Consider the following 19,028-nt stretch of genomic DNA (forward strand, 5'->3'; position numbering starts at 1 on the left):
GATAAAAGATAGCCTATGAATAATATTTAGAAAGAATTTTAATCAAACATACCAACAAAAAATCAAACAAATTGTCATAATAGCATCTCAACAAAACCAAACCAAGAATTATAATTCATCCATAATTAAACCCTAGAATACTCAATTTTAACAAAATCTCAAATCAAAGCTTTAAAATAATTCATCCCTAATCAAAGCCCTAATTGATTTCAACAAAATCTCAAAATTATAATTCATCCCTAATTAAACCCTAGAATACTCAATTTTAAATTAAAACTATAATTAAAGATATATAGCAAAGGAGAGAATGAGAATAATACCTTGTTGGTGACAAAAGGAGAGGAGAAGATGTTGTTGCCAAGTTGCCCACCCAAGATAATAGAAGATGTAGCCAATAGAGGAAGAGTTTGACCCAAAAAATAAAAAAAGAGGGAGAAACTTGCTGCTGTCTGTAGCAAAGAGAGAGAGAGAGAGAGAGAAACAAGAAATCTGAAGAGAAGGAGAGAAAAAATGGGACCACATGGATGGGCAACATATGGGTAGGGTTTGTTTTTAATTCTTTTTATTTTTGGGCTGGGCTTATAACATATAGGTTTTTTTTTTTTTGAAAAATTTTGGGCTGGGCAGGCACCCAGCCTGCCCTTTACATAGCCCCGCCCCTGGGTCCAAATCCTTTGCAAAGAATCGTAATGTGGCTGGAGCTTTGGTTTTCTCACGGGAGAATATTCACATGTAGATTCATAGGGTTTAGGGTTTACCCTTCGAGCTTCCTTCTCTCCTTCCTCGGTTCTTGTGAAACAAATAGCAATAAAAGACCACACCCAAAGGCACTCTGATTCCTAAGTTAGTTCGATAAGATCTTTGAGAAAAGATGCGACAATAGCTAAATGGACGAAGTTTTCTCTCACGGGGAGAGCCGGGTGGCCAAAACCGTGTGTGGTGGCACTTAGCTGTGTGGGAGAGAGAGAGAGATGAGAGGGGCAATGGCAAGGAGAGAGAGGGGTTTTTCGTAGGGTTTTGAAATTACCTTGTGTGTTGGATGTGGCTGTGTATTTATAGGGCTCTAGTCATCTATTATTTCCCTTAAATGGAGAGATTGAGTCAATTAGGGATTTTGATTAGAATCAATCACTAATTGATGATAATATCTCCAAAATAAGATAACATCCTAAATTGATGATATTCTCTTTAATTGGTGATTATAGTCCCATATAAAGATAATATCCCATATGTCAGTGGTCTCAATCAATTGACCAAATAAATGGGCAAAATAAAACTCATCCACTGAAGAAGGAAAACTTTCCTTGCGTAAAAAACTAGGGTTTAGGGGCGGTGCTAACTCTAGGGTTTAGGGAAGTGCTTAACTCTCCTTTGCCACGGCGGAAGGCTCTCCCGGCGGTGGCTCGACAATTCATCGCTTCACTAAGCTTACGCGTACATCAGAGGAACCGGAAACGTAGTGTCAATGTGCGCCTGCAACGATGGCTTACCCGGTGATTGAAACTGAACCAGTACCCAATATAACTCCAGTCATCGCATCAGGAAGCTTCCGAGATAAGCTCATGAACAAGCTGAACCTAGTCAAAAATTGTGCTATTGAGGTGGAGTCGCTGGATACCGATTATGCAGATCTCAATGATGATGAGGATGTGGTGACTTTGCATGGTGATAGAGGACCAAGCATACAATTTTTCGAGCAAGCAATGAACCGACTCTACCAACTGTGGAAGAATGCTTTGATCCTAAATTGCTTGGGTCGTTCTCACACCTACAACTATATTCACGATCGATTGCAGCAAAAGTGGTGCCTAAAGGGTGGTTGGAAACTTGTCGACCTTGTGAGTGATTATTTTGTGGCCAAGTTTGATTTGGAAGAGGATATGAACCATGTGCTTACGGAAGGACCTTGGGTTATCAGTGGACAGTACCTAACTCTTCAAAAATGGCGTCCTGGCTTTCGCCCGACCACTGCACACATCTCCCGAATGGCAGTATGTATCAGAGTTTCTGCTATTCAATTAGAGTGTATCAGAGTTTCTGCCATTCAATTAGAGTGCTTTGATGTCTGCGCGTTCAAGAGAATTGGAAACTTATTGGAAAAATTGCTGAAAATTGATGCCTTCACTACTAGCCAAAACAGAGGTAAAGACTATGTATTGAAATTGATTTAACCAAACCTTTGGTGCCTTTGTCCAGATAAATCAAGTTTGGTATAATATTGAGTATAAAGGGCTACCGGACATTTGTTATCATTGTGGACTATATGGGCATAAGCGTGAAAATTGTAGACAGAGAGAGAAACTTCCTGCCAACATTACTGAGTATCAATAGGCTGGGAAAGGTCCAAATCAAATGTGACCAGATACTAATATGGAATATGTGAATGTTGAGAATGATGTTGATAACTTAAGGGGACCATGGATGAATGTCCCACCTAGAAGGAAACCTAAGAATGGCCACAAAGGTTTGGGTGAACAAAGTAATGGTTTAAAGAACCAAGGTTCTCGTTTTGATGCGCTCAGACATATTGGAGAAGATACTGGGACAGATATTATTGAAGAGGTTGACATTGCCACCACTGAACCTAAGACTAATGGTTTGAATAATCCTGACTCTGGGAAGAAGGTGTGGACTAAGTCAAAGGCCCCTAAATGGGGGACTCGAACTGTTTGAGAGTATACTACGAATCAGGGGAAGGATTCTCGCTCTAAAGGGGCAAATACTAATCAACGCACAATGAAAGTCAGGGGTGTTGCCCAAATTGGGACCTCAAGTAAAAGTTATGGGATGAATGGCGATAAAAGGCATACTCAATAGACTCGATGAGTGATCGAATGGCATCTTGGGTGAGGGACAAGCCAATGGATGGTTTTATTTTTGGCCATCAGCCCCCAAGCATAGACCCTGGAGATAACATGCGAGCAGAGGAGAGTGACGCTAATAACGATGATGAGCCTTTGGTCTCTACTGCCACTAAAGGTCTGTGTCAAGTGGAAGGAATGGACATTTCTGAAGGTCAGATGCTCTCAATTGGGGAGGCCAGAGCAAATCATACTTCCAGCCAGATGGAAGGTATGCCTTTAGGCCATTGATATGTGGGGTTTGCCCCGTGTGATTTCTTCTTTTCATCCCATTTTATGGATATTTTATGTTGGAATGCTAGAGGTGCTGCTAGCACCAAATTCAAAGTTAATCTGCAGGAGATAATTAAGCTACATCGTATCGATCTCTTGTTTATTTGTGAACCTAGGATTGGTGGGAACAAGGCTCTTAAAATAATTAAATCCGTAGGCTTTACTGACTTTGAGGTGGTAAACCCTGCTGGCTTCTCTGGTGGCTTGTGGCTTTTGTGGAATACTAATAAAATTAAAGTAGAGATTCTTGGCACCTTGGACCAAACCATTACTGCTTATGTGTCTCGACCTGGTAAATCTTCTTGGCTTTTTTCTGCTGCTTATGCTAGCCCTTGTGATGCTAAAAGGGAAAACTGTGGGATTATTTAAATTTTGTTGCAAGTTGCCATCAAATGCCTTGGCTTATTGCTAGTGATTACAATGACATGCTCCAGCTTGATGATAAAGTTGGGGGGGAGCTCCTCTTAGTACACGAAAGGGTTTTAAAAAGTGGTTTGATGAGAATGACATGATTGACTTAGGCTACTCTGGGCCTAAATATACTTGGAGCAACAAAAGAGTTTTTGAAAGATTTGATAGAGATGTCTATAACACTCAATGGAGACAATACTTTGTTGATGCCTTGTTCAACATCTTCCAAGAACTAAATCGGATCATTGCCCTATCAAAATTTGCCTCAAGTCTCTCGACTTAATTCCTGTTCTAATAGGAGACCGTTTAGATTTGAATATATATGGTTAAAACATGCCCAATTCCAGGATTTTATTACTCCTTAATGGGAAAATGGGACTGGCTCTATTTTAGAAAAATCTATTAGTTTGGTGGAACCTTTGAAGCAGTGGAATTGATCCGTCAACCGTCGTCGTAGTTAAAAAAAAAAATAGCTTAAATCTCCCATCCCCATTCCTTTTCCAAGAACCCATGGCCAAACAAACATAAAAGAACCCAAACAGAGAGCAATTATTACAAGAATGCAAACACCAAAACATAAAAGAACCCTAATATAGCTACCAATTAAGAACCCATAGCTACCAACGAAAACATTTATGGATTTAAGAAGAGATTAGGGTTAAAGGGACTAGGGTTGTACTTACATGGATATTGAGAGAGAGCTGCGAGAATATAACAACTGCTTGAGAGAGAGCTTGGAGAATCTACGTACCCAATGCTTTGAGAGAGAGCTGAGAGAATATAACAAAAGCTTGAGAGAGAGCTGAGAGAATTAGGGTTAAAGGGACTAGAGTTGTACTTACATGGATATTGAGAGAGAGCTGGGAGAACATAACAACTGCTTGAGAGAGAGCGAAAACTTTCAGACAAATTTATGTTGAAGAGAGAGAATGAACTATTTGAGGCTTAAAGGGAAATTCTGAAAATTTTAGGTCGTGGTCAAAAATTTTAAAGTACCGCGTTTTTCAACGACGACGGTCAATACTTATATTGACGTCTAATGCATACTTACAACGGCGGTTTCTATACAAAAACGACGTTGTACACATAACGGACGTCGCTATTTAATAACCGACGTCGTAAACCGAATACAATTAGTCTTGGTTTATGTAGTTGACCAAAACCCAAAACCCTAAACCCTAAACCCTAAACCCTAAACCCTAAATTTTACAATAATTTTAAAAAAATACACAAGTATGAGAAAAATGAACCGAAAATTGTTATGGACTCCTTACAACAATGCCTTCTACAATAGTAGGCTAAAATATGGATTTCATAATTTTGAATTTATGTGCACCAATGGATCACATAAACTTTAGGGTTATGTTATGTAAAGTATAAGGAGTACCATGCTTTGTCTCTAAATTTGTTTGAATTTTGTTATCATTTGAACTTTCAAAACTAAAATTACATTTTTCAGGCAATAACGGGCAAGATATTGTCTCAATCAGTGCATAGAATTTGCCGGTATATTTTTCGGATTTTGCTTTGAATATATTATTAATATTAGTAATTAAATACAATAAAAAAAATATTTCTAAAATTATATTTTTTAAAGCTTTAGGATAGAGACAATATTTCAATGCTTGGTAGTTTTCAGTTTAATTTTTGGATTTAGTTTTGAATTTAATATGGAATTAAATAAAATATAAAAGTCATTAAAAATTAAATGAAAAATGACCTATCCGACGTTGTATCCTTGTACAACGACGTTAAACATCACAAACCGACGTCATAAAATTATTAGACGTCGAAACTAATTGAAAACGACGTCTTCTTTTGGATAACCGACGTGGATTATCGTATTACCACGTCATTTTAGTGTATATATATATATATATATCTCTCTCTCTCTCTCTCTCTCTCTCTCTCTCTCTTCCCGAACAAACCCAGAGCCTTGTAGTCCCAATATTAAACATTTGAAGAGAGAAATAGAGGGAGGTAAAGGGAAGAGGTGGAGGGGACAAGGAGGGATGGGAAGGGATGGTGGACTGTGGGGAGGAGAAGATGAGGCGCTAGGCTGCTGGGGCAATGGTTATCGGGTTGGGGGTTGGGAGGTGGGAGAGGGTGACAGGTTTTTTTTACTTTTGGTTTTTAGTTTTTAATTTATTTACTATTTTATTTTACTGGACTATTCTACCCTTATATTTGACGGCAATATTGACAGAATGTAATGGTAGGACAAATGCACCGATTAATAAAGTGTTGGTAGACCATTTGAACGAATAATTTAGTTGAGGGAACAAAATGCAATTTGGGTATAAATTTGAGGACCATTTGAGTAAATAACGTATTCTAAGATCAATCTAACCAATTCTTAATTCCTTCATACTTGAACATAGGGGGTTAATCGTTTTATTAGTCCCTAAACTTAGACCCGATTTGCATTTGAGTCCTTCAATTTCCAAAATTGTTCCCGTGGTCCTTCAACTTTAGCTTCATAAGGAAAAATGGTCTTGCCGTCAATTTTGTTAACTTTTCTGTTAAATGCAAGGGCAAAATGGTATTTTTGTATTAAATTGATTAAAATATGAATAAAAAAATTAAAATTAAACTCTCTCTCTCCCCCTCTATCCCGATTTCTACTCCCCCCAAATTGATTAAGATATGCATGAACATGAAAGCACCCTAAAAGGTCGATGTTTGCAATTGACCTACAGTTCCATTTCACTAGAATTTTGCCTTTAGTTGTATCCTTTCCCTGAACTCCAGACTCTCTGCGTTTCATTCCCAATGAGAACTACCCCGACTTGACCCAATTTGGCTTCGTGTATTTTAAAATTTCAAGCTAACTGCAGCTTCTAATGGAACCCCTTCTTTCACCTGTTAATTTTTAGCGAATAACTAACGTCCAGAAGTCGAGTCATTTATAGCAGGGGATAGATCATAGCTTTGGTGTTGGCCCTCTAAGCAAACAGTATTCTAAAGGGTATAATGCACAGCACCACATATACACAAAATTGCAACACCCCATTATCCATCAAATCTTTCCAATTAACTAATTTTTTGTTCTCCTTTGAGTCTACTTGTCTCTGTCTTCCAAAAAATAATGAAACTATATGTATTTAGAACATGAGAAGGAAAAAATAAAAAATAAAAAATAAAAAAAATAAAATAGGGCACTTCTCTGCTGGTTCATTTTCTTCTTCTTTTATGCGTGATGCCGTAAATCCAATGTTTTGCCTCTTTTACAAAGAGATTTGATAAAACAAACAAAAATAAGAAATAAAGAAAAATAAGCCAAAAATAATAAAAGGAAAAAGAAATCAGCACCAATGACATTTCACAAATTTTCAATCAAATTGTGCACATTTTGCATTAGTAGAGGCAGGAATGGGTAAGGGGGTTGGCAGCTACCACAATTTCATTGGATTGGGCTAATGCTGTGGATGGCTAAAGCTGAATCGCGTGCTAGGGAAGTTTTTCTCCCTCTTGTGGAGAGAGACAAAAGTGTCAAAACCATGTGGGGTCCCCCACATTACAAAAGCATTTGCTAATTGTCTCATTGGAAAAGCCTAAAAGTCAAATGAGTTTTATTTATTCATTTATTTTATAGTAAGAGCTTTCAAAACTTATGTATTCATCGACACGTATATATATTGAATATTTGTATGTTGCATTATTAAATGGAAATTGTGTCATCACAAATGACCTTCTGTTGTTTATTTATGTTATTCTTGGTGACGTTTTGGAATTGCTTAAACTGTGGTTAAACAATAATTTGATTTTAATATAAAAAATGAGAGAAGGAAAATATATATCAATGCTCGCTTAGCATAAAAGCATCATAATCCCAACAACAAACTGCATCAAATAATATAGGGAAATAGCTTTAAATGCCACCAGTTTTTAGTTTTAAGTGGAAATACCACCTCTCCCCACAAATTTTGCAAATACTACCTATAAATATATATTTATTGTCCACTTATTGCACACAGAACACTTTCTTTGAAATTTAGTTCTCTCTCAGCTCTCTTAGCTCTCTATTCGCTCTCTCTCTCTCTCTCTCTCTCTCTCTCTCTCTCTCTCTCTCGTGCAGTTGTATCCCTCTCGCGCAGCTCTCTTTCAGTAGCGATCTCTGTTATGAATTGGGAAACCCCCACTCAACCCCATCTTCTAGGTAAGTCTTCTGAATAATGTAAGGTTGCAGCTGCTTGCAACCTTTAAGCTCTACTCCATTGCCGACCTCCAATAGGTAGTCTTGATGGTCATTTTCTTAATCTATGTGGGATTATGTGAAATTGGTTTTATTTTGATTGTTTGGGTTTCTGTGAAATTAAATTGCTTTGGGTAATATTTTTTGAATCTTTATGCTCATCCATCTAGGTTTTTACCAAATGCATTTAGATTGCTCTGGATATGTGAATCTTGAAACTTGAGATTTTCCATTTGATGTAGTAGATTTTTATAGTCTGATTGTGATGAATCCTTGTTCAGTGCTGTGTTATTGTTGTTTTATTGCTGTTGTGTTGCTGTTATATTGTTTTTGTATTGCCATTGTATTGCCTGGTTATTGGGGTTGTATTGCAGTGATTTGGTCGTGGCTTCAAATGTGTTAATGAAATGTTGTTTTGTCATGGTCAGAAATGGAGACGATTGTTATTATGGTTTGCTACAATGGAAAATGGGTAACCTCAAAGAAGATGTGCAAATACGAAGGGGGTGACTCAAAAGGCTTAATAGTACCACGAACCATCACATTTGCTGAACTGTTGGATTGTATGCATCAGATTGCTGAGAGATAAGAGGCAAGGCATGAATGAGGAAGGAGCATCAGGTTTTGTGGTGTCATTTTTTGTAATTTAGGGGGGGGGATGTGATGGTGGTGCAAGGCATGACTTGTATATATAGAGTCTATTTTGAACGGGTGTATTGTAGGCCACATGTCTTTTAAGGGATGTATAAGTCAATCAAATGGTAGAGTTTGATGCAGTACCTACTGCAATGGGACCCTCTTGTGATTGTATTGTGCTTTTATTGATATCATATTGCCCATTATTCGCATGCGTATTGTGAAGTTATTGCCGCTATAATCGTTTGAACTGGACAAGGATAAAGGAAAGTGTATATGCACAAATACAAAAAGAGGCATCACAATTCTATCAAATCCAATTTCGAAACTTACATAATACAATAAGAGGCCACCCCATAGTTACATAATACTAAAAGAGGCCACCTCATAGTTCCACTAGTTCCACTACATTTTATAGTCTCCAAAGTCATATTAATGTGTCCAAAGTTTCTTGCTGTTGACACATTCGGAGTTGCATACTCTACAATTGCGGCGACCGCAACCCATGAAATTCATGACCCGCATGCATACTCTTTCGACAACTTCAATTACTGCATATCAATGTTGACATGTTTTTCACTACCTAACAGCACAAAAATAACAAAATATAGAAATCCAAACTTCACGACATCCTCCTCATCAGCGCAGTTGATGAAGGCTTTTTCTAGTTCGGAAAGGGTCAGAGCAAAATATAATACCAAGTTCCCATCCTTACTCATTTCCCGCTTTCTTTTAAGCAGACAATGATCAAGAACAAAAGAGCAAACTTTTAAAGAACTCATATTACACCACATATGGTTCTTTGCTCTTCGTTTAGACATTGAATATTCATCCCCAAACTGAAATTCCAAAGAATCACAAGAAAATATGAAAAAGAAAGAAAACTTATCCATATCCAATATGCAAGCCCTAAAGTTAGTAAACAGAGTTATAAAAAAATATGTCAAATTAACAAGCATTATTCTGAAACAAAAAGTATGATATGGTTGGGAGCATACAAGTTAAAAATGATATACACTGGTTAATTGTCTTAGACTTTAGATATCATCTTCAAAAAAGAAAATAGATACTGATTAGACTTGTAAGAAGGTTAAATGCAATGGTCATAAAGACCCATAGTAAGCCACCAAATACCAATTAATAATTGCTACAAAAACCATAATAAAACCATAATAAACTAGCAATACAACAGCACTAAAATGTCATTACAACATCACTAAATTAGCAATACACCAGCAAAAAAACAGCAATACGACATCAATAGCAACAACAAAACAACAGCAGTGCAAGCATCAATCCACAAAGAACAAACCCATTCACTGTTTCAAACAAGGAGCCATCACAATTTCAGAGAAACCCCGAAACCAATTTCAGAGGAACCCCTAAACCCTAAACCAGTTTCGAACAAACCCCCAAACCAATTTCATAGAAACCCATAAACCCATAAACCAACTTCAGAGAAACCCCTAAACTGTAAGAAAATGACGATGAACAATACCTGTTGGAGGTGAACGATGAAGTTGAGCTTCGATGAACAGATTCTGCTGGGAGAGGAAGAGAGAAGAGAGAGTGAGAACTAAGCGACGAGAGAGTGAAGAGAAAGTGAGAGACGAAGCCAAGAGAGAGCTGAGAGAGAACTAAATTTCAGAAAAAGTGTTATGTGTGCAATAAGTGGGGAGAGGTGGTATTTCCACTTAAAACTAAAAAAATGGTGGCATTTAGAGCTATTTCCCAATAATATATTGATGGACGGTAGCTTTATGTCGAGTTTGTCGACCCCATCCTCATGTTGAGTCTGTTACACAAGCATTTGTTCTTTTGCTATATAATATAAGTATTTGGTAGTAATAATCTCACCCGAAGACTCCCAAGTCAAATCAAATTGAGAGTTACCTAATCTCAACACCCTTCTAAACTTGTTCCAAAACTGAACACGAATTTCCAAAACCCACAATACTTGGTCCAAATCCTTTGCAAAGAATCGAAACATGGTTGGAGTTTTGGTTTTCTCATGGGAGAATATTCGCATGTAGATTTTTCACCCTTCAAGCTTCCTTCTCTCCCTTTCTCGGTTCTTGCGAAACAAATAGGAGTAAAAGACCACACCCAAAGGCACTCTGATTCCTAAGTTAGTTCGATTAGATCTTTGAGAAAAGATGCGGCAGCTTGGCTAGTGCTGAGAGTCCTCTTTTTTTTTTCTTTTTTTTGACATGTAATTTAGCTCGCAAATTTTTTCCTTTGTTTCGTAGTTGTTCAGTCATCTTGTCTTCTTTGAAAGAGGTCCCCTCTGATGAGAAGACTCAAGTATGAACTACTCCTTCGTCATCTGACAGGGTCAAGCACCTTGTCAGCCCAGAGAGTAAAAATATTGGTGGCATGCAAAATGTTCGGGACATTTCGCTCAAGTCTCCAACTGACAAGCTCAAAAATTGCAATCTGCCTTGTAAAGAAGTCCGATGCCGAACCAGTTCGCCTGTCGAAAAGCAAAAAGATGGTGACATTCCTCCCCGAAGTTCAAGTCACCTACACCGATCAAAGGATAAGGATCGAACTGGGAGGACTGCTCCTTTACCTAACCATCGTGATCCAGCTGTCGAGTCACAAGCAGTCAAACATGAAGCTGATTCGGCGTCGTTGACTCTTTTGGAGGTTAGGATGGCTGCAGCTAAGAAGGCTAAAGAGTCATATACTCGAGCGAAGGGTTCTTCGGAAACGTGAAAGGCTAATCCCAAGGTTGACAAGTCCAACTTTGCAGGGATGCATATATGTCTAACCAGCTTAAGACGAACTTTCTGTTGAGCCCGTCTGCTTGCGTCAAGCTAGTTGATCATATACATCAGGCTAGTGATCTTGGCATGTTCTCAAGTCTTTCCTTGAAGAAACAAAAGGAAGTGACTGTCAGTTTGCTTCAAAAATAAGTAGTTTTTGTTGTTGAGGCCATCTGGAACTCGTCTACTGCTGCCCCCTCTTCTTCTCAGCTCAGCTAGTTGGAGAAGAAGAATGTTGATTTGACTAGCAAGCTCTCAACAAAGCAGATCTACCATGAAACGAGGATGTCTAAAATGAAGGAGAGTATGTATGTGCTGAAGAGTTCATTTGCTAAAAAAGATAGTGAACTCAACTCTTCTGTAGCTGCCTTGCATAGTCGCAAGGAGGCCTTCTTCCATCTCAAGTACGAGGCCGTTATCGATGCATACAAGTTGGGTTACTTGGACTGCAAAAGTGTGGTCGCTCATTGTTATTCCATTAGAGATGAAGACGTCGAGAGTTTCTACCTTGGCCTGCCCCATGAATGTTGTGGACATAGAGGCAGCCGAAGAGCAAGTGGCTGAAGAGACTGTAATTGAGGAAGATGATATCGAGAAAGACGTAGTTGATGAGATGGCGGCAGATGTTGCGGAGCAGGCAACTGGAGCAGTTGAACATTTTAAAGATTGCATGTTTATTTTTTCGTTAAGCTTTAGAGATATGGTGTTGCTACTTCTTTCAATACATAAGCAATCTAGAACAGTTAAGTTTGAGTCATGCAATATCAAGACATAATCAATCTAAAAATGTGCCAAATTATTTTTTGCTACATTTTTGGTTTCATGTATGCGCATGAGTTACCATAAACAAAAGATAAATAATAGAAGTAATTTCCATTTGGTTATGCACTACTTCGATAAATATTAAAAGATGATACTATTTATAAAATAAACAAAAAAGTAAATAAAATTCTATGATAAAAGTCTTATGAAACAAGTCATTAAGCACATGTCTGCTTTATGGATTGAATAAATCCACGCCATTATGTATTGAAATCTGTTAAGAGTTGTCATCCTCCACTCTCCAACAGTCCAAACCTGAGTATTATTCCTTAGGCCGTGTGGGTTCCAAGAACCCACCTACACAATTTGAATTAATTAATGGTATTGACGAACCGTCCCCATGTGAGGGCAAAGAAAAGTTTGAAAAACTTGTCCTCCCAGAGAAAGACATGTTTAAAATTAATTTAATTTAAAACCGTCCCTATGTGAGGGCTAACCATAATTTAATTTAAATTATCATCATTGCGCAAAAAAACTGGAACACTGACAAGACAGCCAACCAACGGTGCTCGTTAAATACATAATATATAATTACAATCACAAAAGCTTTCATACTGCCTTGCCTGTATTTCTAAGTTGTGCTAGCTGAGCTATCTGAGAACAACATAAATCTTAACTCAAGTTCTCAACAGCCAAATCCTTTGCTGCATAACTTGCTTCAAATCTTAACTCAAGTCCAAATCCTTTGCTGCATAACTTGCTTCAAATCTTAACTCAAGTCCCAATCCTTTGCTAAGAATCGAAACATGGCTTTGGTTGGAGAGGCTTTTCTCTCTGCTTCCGTGCAGGTGCTGTGCAACAAGATTGATTCTCGTGAGTTCAGGGACTTGTTCGGGGGAAAGAAACTGGACGAGTCGCTTGTGAAGAAACTGAAGATAACGCTGTTGAGCCTCAATGCAGGGCTTAATGACGCGGAGGAGAAGCAGTTCTCGAACACTTATGTCAAAGAGTGGCTTGATGAGCTTCAAGATGCTGTCTTTGATGCGGATGACCTTCTGGACGAGATCAATTCTGAAGTTCTGCGATGCAAGGTGGAAGCTGAATATCGAACCGTCAAAACTCAGGTGTGGAACTTCCTCTCCACTTCTCTTAATCCTTTTTATCAAGGCATGAATGGTAGGATTCAGGAGTTGTTTGATAGATTAGAACACCTCGCAAAACAAAAGGATGTGCTTGGCCTGAGAGAAGGTGTTGTTGGGGGGAAGGTCTCGCAAAGCTGATGAAACTGTTGTTATCTGATGATGCAAGCGACAAGGATGTCTCCGTCATCACCATAGTGGGAATGGGCGGGGTTGGCAAGACAACCCTCGCTCAGCTCCTTTATAATGATGACAAAGTGAAAGAGCATTTTAATCTTAGAACTTGGGCTTATGTTTCAGATGATTTTGATGTTATTAGGGTAACTAAGACCCTAATTGAGTCAGTCAGTTCAAAAGCTTACGATAATAAAGACCTGAGTTTTCTTCAAGTGGAGCTAGGACAACAAATAAAGGACAAGAAATTTTTATTTGTGTTGGATGACCTTTGGAATGAGAACTATGGTGATTTGAGTCTCCTACAACGTCCTTTTGCATCCGGAGCATGGGGAAGTAGGGTCATTGTGACAACACGGAACAAAAGTGTTGCATCTCTCATGTGCACAGTTCCAATTCACTATTTGAAACAGTTGTCTGATGAGGATTGCTGGTTGTTACTTTCAAAACATGCCTTCGAAAATGGAAACTCAAGTGCACATCTAGAGTTAGAAGAAGTTGGTAAGAAAATTGCTTCTAAGTGCAACGGTTTACCATTAGCTGCAGAGACACTTGGAGGCCTCTTGCGTTTCAACACAAATTATGAGGAATGGAACAACATACTAAATAGCAATATTTGGGAGTTGTCTCCTGAAAAATGTAATGCAATTCCAGCTCTAAGATTGAGTTACCATTATCTCCCAACTCATTTAAAACGATGTTTTGCTTATTGCTCAATTTTTCCAAAGGGCTATGAATTCCAAAAAGAAGATATAGTTCTACTGTGGGTGGCAGAAAGTTTAATTCCACAAGCTGAGAGTGAGAAAAGAATGGAAGAGCTGACTAAGAAATACTTTGATGACTTATTGTCACGATCATTTTTTCAAAGATCAAGAAATGAGAAGTTCACAATGCATGATCTCATCAATGACTTAGCTATGTCTATGTCAAGGGAATCCTGTTTGAGATGGGAAGGGGGCGAATCACATGAAGTTTTGAAAAGAGTTCGGCATTTGTCGTATGCTAGAGGGCAATTTGATTGTGCTGCGAAATTTGAGCCATTATATGAGGTTAAGCATTTGCGAACCTTCCTACCCCTAAGAAGAGAATGGCATCGGCATTATGTAAGTAAAAGGGTTTTACATGAGTTAGTGCCATCTCTATTATGTTTACGGGTGCTAAAGTTGTCAAAATATGGTAATATTGTTGAGTTACCCAATTCTATTGGTAACCTCATTCATTTGCGCTACTTGGATCTCTCTGATACCGCAATCAAGAGGTTACCTTCCACAGTTTGCACTCTCTACAGTCTACAGACATTACTATTATCATATTGTTCCTCTCTAATTGAATTGCCTGCAGATATGAGAAAATTGATTAACTTGAGGCATCTTGATTGTAGTGGAACACAAATTGAAGAGATGCCGGTGCAAATGGGTAGACTAAAAAGTTTGAGAACATTGACTACTTTTGTTGTGGGGAAATCTACTGGGTCGACTATTGACGAATTGGGGGAGTTGTCCCATCTTGGAGGAAGAATTTCAATTTTGAAGCTTAATAATGTGGTTGATGGTAGGGATGCCTTGCAAGCTAATTTGAAGAACAAAAAAGATCTCAAGGAGTTAGAGTTGGCATGGGGCTCCGAAGATCCCGATCATTCCGAAAAGGTGAGATATGTACTTGACAAGCTCCAACCTTGCATGAATTTGGAGAGATTGACCATCAAACTTTATGGCGGGACCAGCTTCCCAAACTGGTTGGGAGACTCTGCCCTCAATAAAATAAAAGTTATGCGCCTTGAAGGTTGTCATTATTGCTTCAAGTTGCCACCGCTTGGACAGCTACCTACTCTTAAGGAGCTCTTCGTATGTAATATGAAATTTCTTAGGACATTAGGTCCTGAGTTGTATGGTCAGCCATTTCAGCCATTTCAATCGCTGGAGAGGCTGGAGTTTAAGGAGATGTCAAAGTGGGAGGAATGGGTACCAAGTGGGAGTGGAGGTCCAGACTTTCCTCGTCTCCAAGAGCTAATTCTAGAAAAGTGTCCGAAGCTGAGAGGAAGCTTGCCTTGTGATCTGCCTTGCTTGAAGAAGCTTAGCGTGGAAGGGTGTGGAGTTTTACATGATCAAAGAGCCACTGCTACTACTAGTACTAGTACTAATCTCAACTACAATTCTCTTCAAGAATTGAAAATAGAAGATGGATGCCAAACAGGTCTGTTATCATTACTAGAGGCAAAACTCCTCTCCCAACTTATGATTAGAAATTTTTATGACATACAATGCTTGCCCAACATCAATCGTCTGCAAAGTTTGAATCTCTGGAATTGTCCAACGCTGTCGTCGTTCCCTGAAGATGGCCTACCCACTTCGTTGACTTCACTAGATATATACAATTGTAGGAGATTAGAATTCCTACCTCATGAGATGTCGGCCAAATTAACATCGCTCGACTTTTTGATTATATATAATAGCTGTGATTCAATGAGGTCCTTCCCCTTGGCCATTTTTCCCAAATTGACGACACTTACTATTGGCAATTGTGAGAATCTGGAATCGCTTTGCTTGATTGAAGAAGGAGGAGCCGTTGAGAATCCAAGTCATCTCAATCAATTGACTATCTTTGGCTGTCCAAACCTGACTCGATTGGACTTCAGCAGATGCGATAAGTTAAAGTCATTACCTGAACGCATTCACACCCTCACAGCCCTTCAATATTTGGATATAAGAAATCTTCCAAATCTGGAGTCAATTGCAGAAGATGGGGGTTTGCCTCCCAACCTCCGATATTTTACCATTTATAATTGTGAGAGACTGAGGGCTTCATCTTCATCAGTGGTAGACTACTGTAACTGGGGTTTGCAAGCACTTGTCTCCCTTGAACAATTTAAAATTGGTGGCAGGGGAAGTGATGAAATCTTGGAGACGTTGCTCAAGAAACAGCTGCTCCCTACCACTCTTCACACCCTCAGCATCTCTTTGCTATCAACTTTGAAATCTTTGGATGGAAAGGGACTTGCACAGCTCACTTCTCTTCAAGAACTATTTATTGCTAGGTGTGACAGTCTGGAATTCCTTCCAGGAGAGGCACTTCAACACCTCACTTCTCTTCAAGAGCTATATATTTCTGACTGTCCGAGTGTCGAATTCCTGCCAGAAGAGGGTCTGCCGCCATCTCTTTCTTATCTGAAGATTGTCAGATGTTCTGCCCTGGAGAAAAGGTATCAGAATAAGACGGGACAAGATCATTGGGCCAGCATATCTCACATTCCTTGCATCGAGATAAATGATGAAGTCATCATACGATGATATTAAACACCTCTCTCTCTCTCTCTCTCTCTCTCTCTCTCTCTCTCATAGAGACAAACAAACTCAAGTCAGGTATGTACTTCAAATAACCGCTTTAACTGCTTTTCTTCTAATTCAATACAAAAACTGAAATTCACTATCCAAATAAACCGAAATACACATTTTAAACAATTTTTATGTCAATTGCCCCAAATTTGCCATCAATTTTGCATCCAATTAACCTTTACGGTTGCATCAAATGGTACTTCCCAGATCATTCTCTGTTGTTCAGCACATTTATTTATTTATTTAATACATATTCATTTTTGGCTTATAACCAACCACACCATAGGCACACTCTGTCAATAATCGAATCTTCAGTTACTAATTGCATGCATTCCCGGCTTTTTGTGAATTACATTGCCACTGCTGCTATTCCTCCCCTTCTGATGTTAAGATAGTAAAATACCACAGAAGTGAACAAGTACTCGTCCACCACAGAACAGGAACAGAGCTGATCTTAAGAGAAATACAACTGTAAGAGCTTTAACAAAGAAATTATCCTTGAGCTGCCAATGCTCAAGGTGAAGATAGGAACTTCACCTTATTTGGAAGCTCTTCCATCCCCAACCCCTTATAATTGTTGAAAACCCTCCTATTCCTCCCCTTCTGATGTTAGCCAACTCACTCAAGCCTTCCTGAATAATACATACCACAAATTTGAGATACTGGGCAATAAACAAACAATTGGTCTGCACTCTCCCTGATTTATTTTGCTTCCCCATTGTTGTAATAGATAACATCCACCATGCATTCTCATCTGTTTTACTCATTTTCCAGAGTGGGAGGAATGAAGACCGGAAGGCCGGTGTCCAGATTTTCCTCATATCAAGGACCTGACTTTAGACAAGTGTCTGAAGCTATGAGGAAGCTTGCCTTCTCATCTTACTTGCTTGAAAGACTTAGCTTGTCGTCCGGGTGTGGGGTTCTACATGATGAATTAGAAATATGGACTAATGTCTGAAGCTATGGCCAGTACTACTCGTAACATGGACTAATGTCTTGACGAATTAGAAATATATGATGGATGCCCAGGTCCATTCTCGTTACTAGAGACAAAGTTCCTGTTCGTGCTCCTATTTGATACGATGCCATTTCCAATTCAGAAATTTTTCAGGTATTACACAACTACATGTTCATGATTCTAATTCAAAACAAAGCACAAATCGGATTCATATAAATCTACCGAATTGAAGTATCTTGTTGGAAATTAGCGTATCAATTGGTTGGAAATTAGTTTTCAATTAGCGTATTAACTAGAGAAATTAGTTTGTTCATATTCTAAGATGAATCTAACGATCCAATTCTTAATGTCTTGAACTTAGGAGTATCTTGTTGAGCTGAGATATGCATGAAAATTGAAAGCAATCGAGTTGAAATTCTCATTGTATAGCTATTAGAACTGGCTTTTCAAAATCTGATGAGGAATAGAAGTATGAGGTAAAATTCTGTTGATCCTTTTCTGATCCTTTCACTTCCGAAAGGTTTGCTTGTTAATTCTTAGGGAATAACAATTTATTGTATGGATTGCCCTCATTTTTCATTTCATTTACATTTACAATTGAAGAAAACTAAAGCGCATTGCATGCTCTTTTATGGTAGAATGACCTTATCATCTTCTAACAAACTCAAGAAATGCATGCTCTGATGTGTTGAAGTTGAAGATTTCGAGAAAGAATGAAAGCTGTAGCAGAAAACATTACTGACCAAGGTATTGCTCCACTCTCTCACAATCTCTGTTCCTTGTATTATGAAGCTTACAGGATTACTCATTACTGACCATCATCACATGATCTTGCAGGTGATTGTGGGGAGGTTTGCCAATTGACCTTAGTGAAATCAAAAAAGAAAAGTTTGCTTTTTTATATTTGAAAGTTGGCACCTTTGTTTATATTCTTAGCACTAGACCATTGCTCAGAACGACCCCACACAAACAACACCCAAAAATAGAACAAAAACAATCTCATAGTTATCATAATAGTATGCTTTCTATTAGCTCTTTGATCGGAGCTATCTTGTCCTGCAGATAGTTCATTTGTGTTTGGAGGGGCGGCCTTCGTCTGATCTGACCGCATGGAAAAGCTCTCTTTGTGTTGATGAAGAATTCTTCATCTCAAACAAGATAAACTCATGTTAAACCCTGGGGGGCACGTCTTCGTTTGGTTTTCTTGCAAGAAAACTTTATCGGATGATGATGTTGTTGAAAGTTACTTTCTCTGTAATGCCATATGCAGCCTTCAAAGACAGCCATGGATTGCGTACTTAAACCTGTTAAAGCTCGTATTGTTAAAGTTCAATTTCCTCTTGTCCCGCATTGAAAGATTATAGCTTTGTCTATGAATCCTTCAAGGACAGCCAGTTTGATACTGATTGTTGTTTCCAACAAAAGCTTTGTCTCTACACATTATAGCTTATTCATCGAATGTTATACATATATTCAATGTTTCCATACATTTCAAAATTTTTGACAAGCAAACGGTCAT

At 38.5% G+C, this 19,028-nt stretch overlaps 1 protein-coding gene and 1 pseudogene across 1 annotated transcript; both read left to right on the forward strand.

Moving 5' to 3' along the window:
• The first annotated feature begins 12,536 nt into the window (after positions 1 to 12,536).
• On the forward strand, positions 12,537 to 15,700 carry LOC148296390 (putative disease resistance RPP13-like protein 1 pseudogene; annotated as a pseudogene).
• On the forward strand, positions 15,682 to 16,506 carry LOC148296391 (putative disease resistance protein At3g14460). The gene has a single exon (XM_088248509.1). The coding sequence runs from the start codon at positions 15,682 to 15,684 to the stop codon at positions 16,504 to 16,506; it is 825 nt and encodes a 274-aa protein (XP_088104635.1).
• The last annotated feature ends 2,522 nt before the right edge of the window (positions 16,507 to 19,028 follow it).

Source organism: Prunus avium, chromosome 2, assembly GCF_965620075.1.
Source record: "Prunus avium chromosome 2, drPruAviu1.hap1.1, whole genome shotgun sequence".
Classification (NCBI taxonomy): Eukaryota; Viridiplantae; Streptophyta; class Magnoliopsida; order Rosales; family Rosaceae; genus Prunus; species Prunus avium.

What these genes read in the sequence shown, in the direction of transcription:
- LOC148296391 (XM_088248509.1), top strand. Translation starts at nt 15,682, where the DNA reads ATGAGGTCCTTCCCCTTGGCCATTTTTCCCAAATTGACGACACTTACT.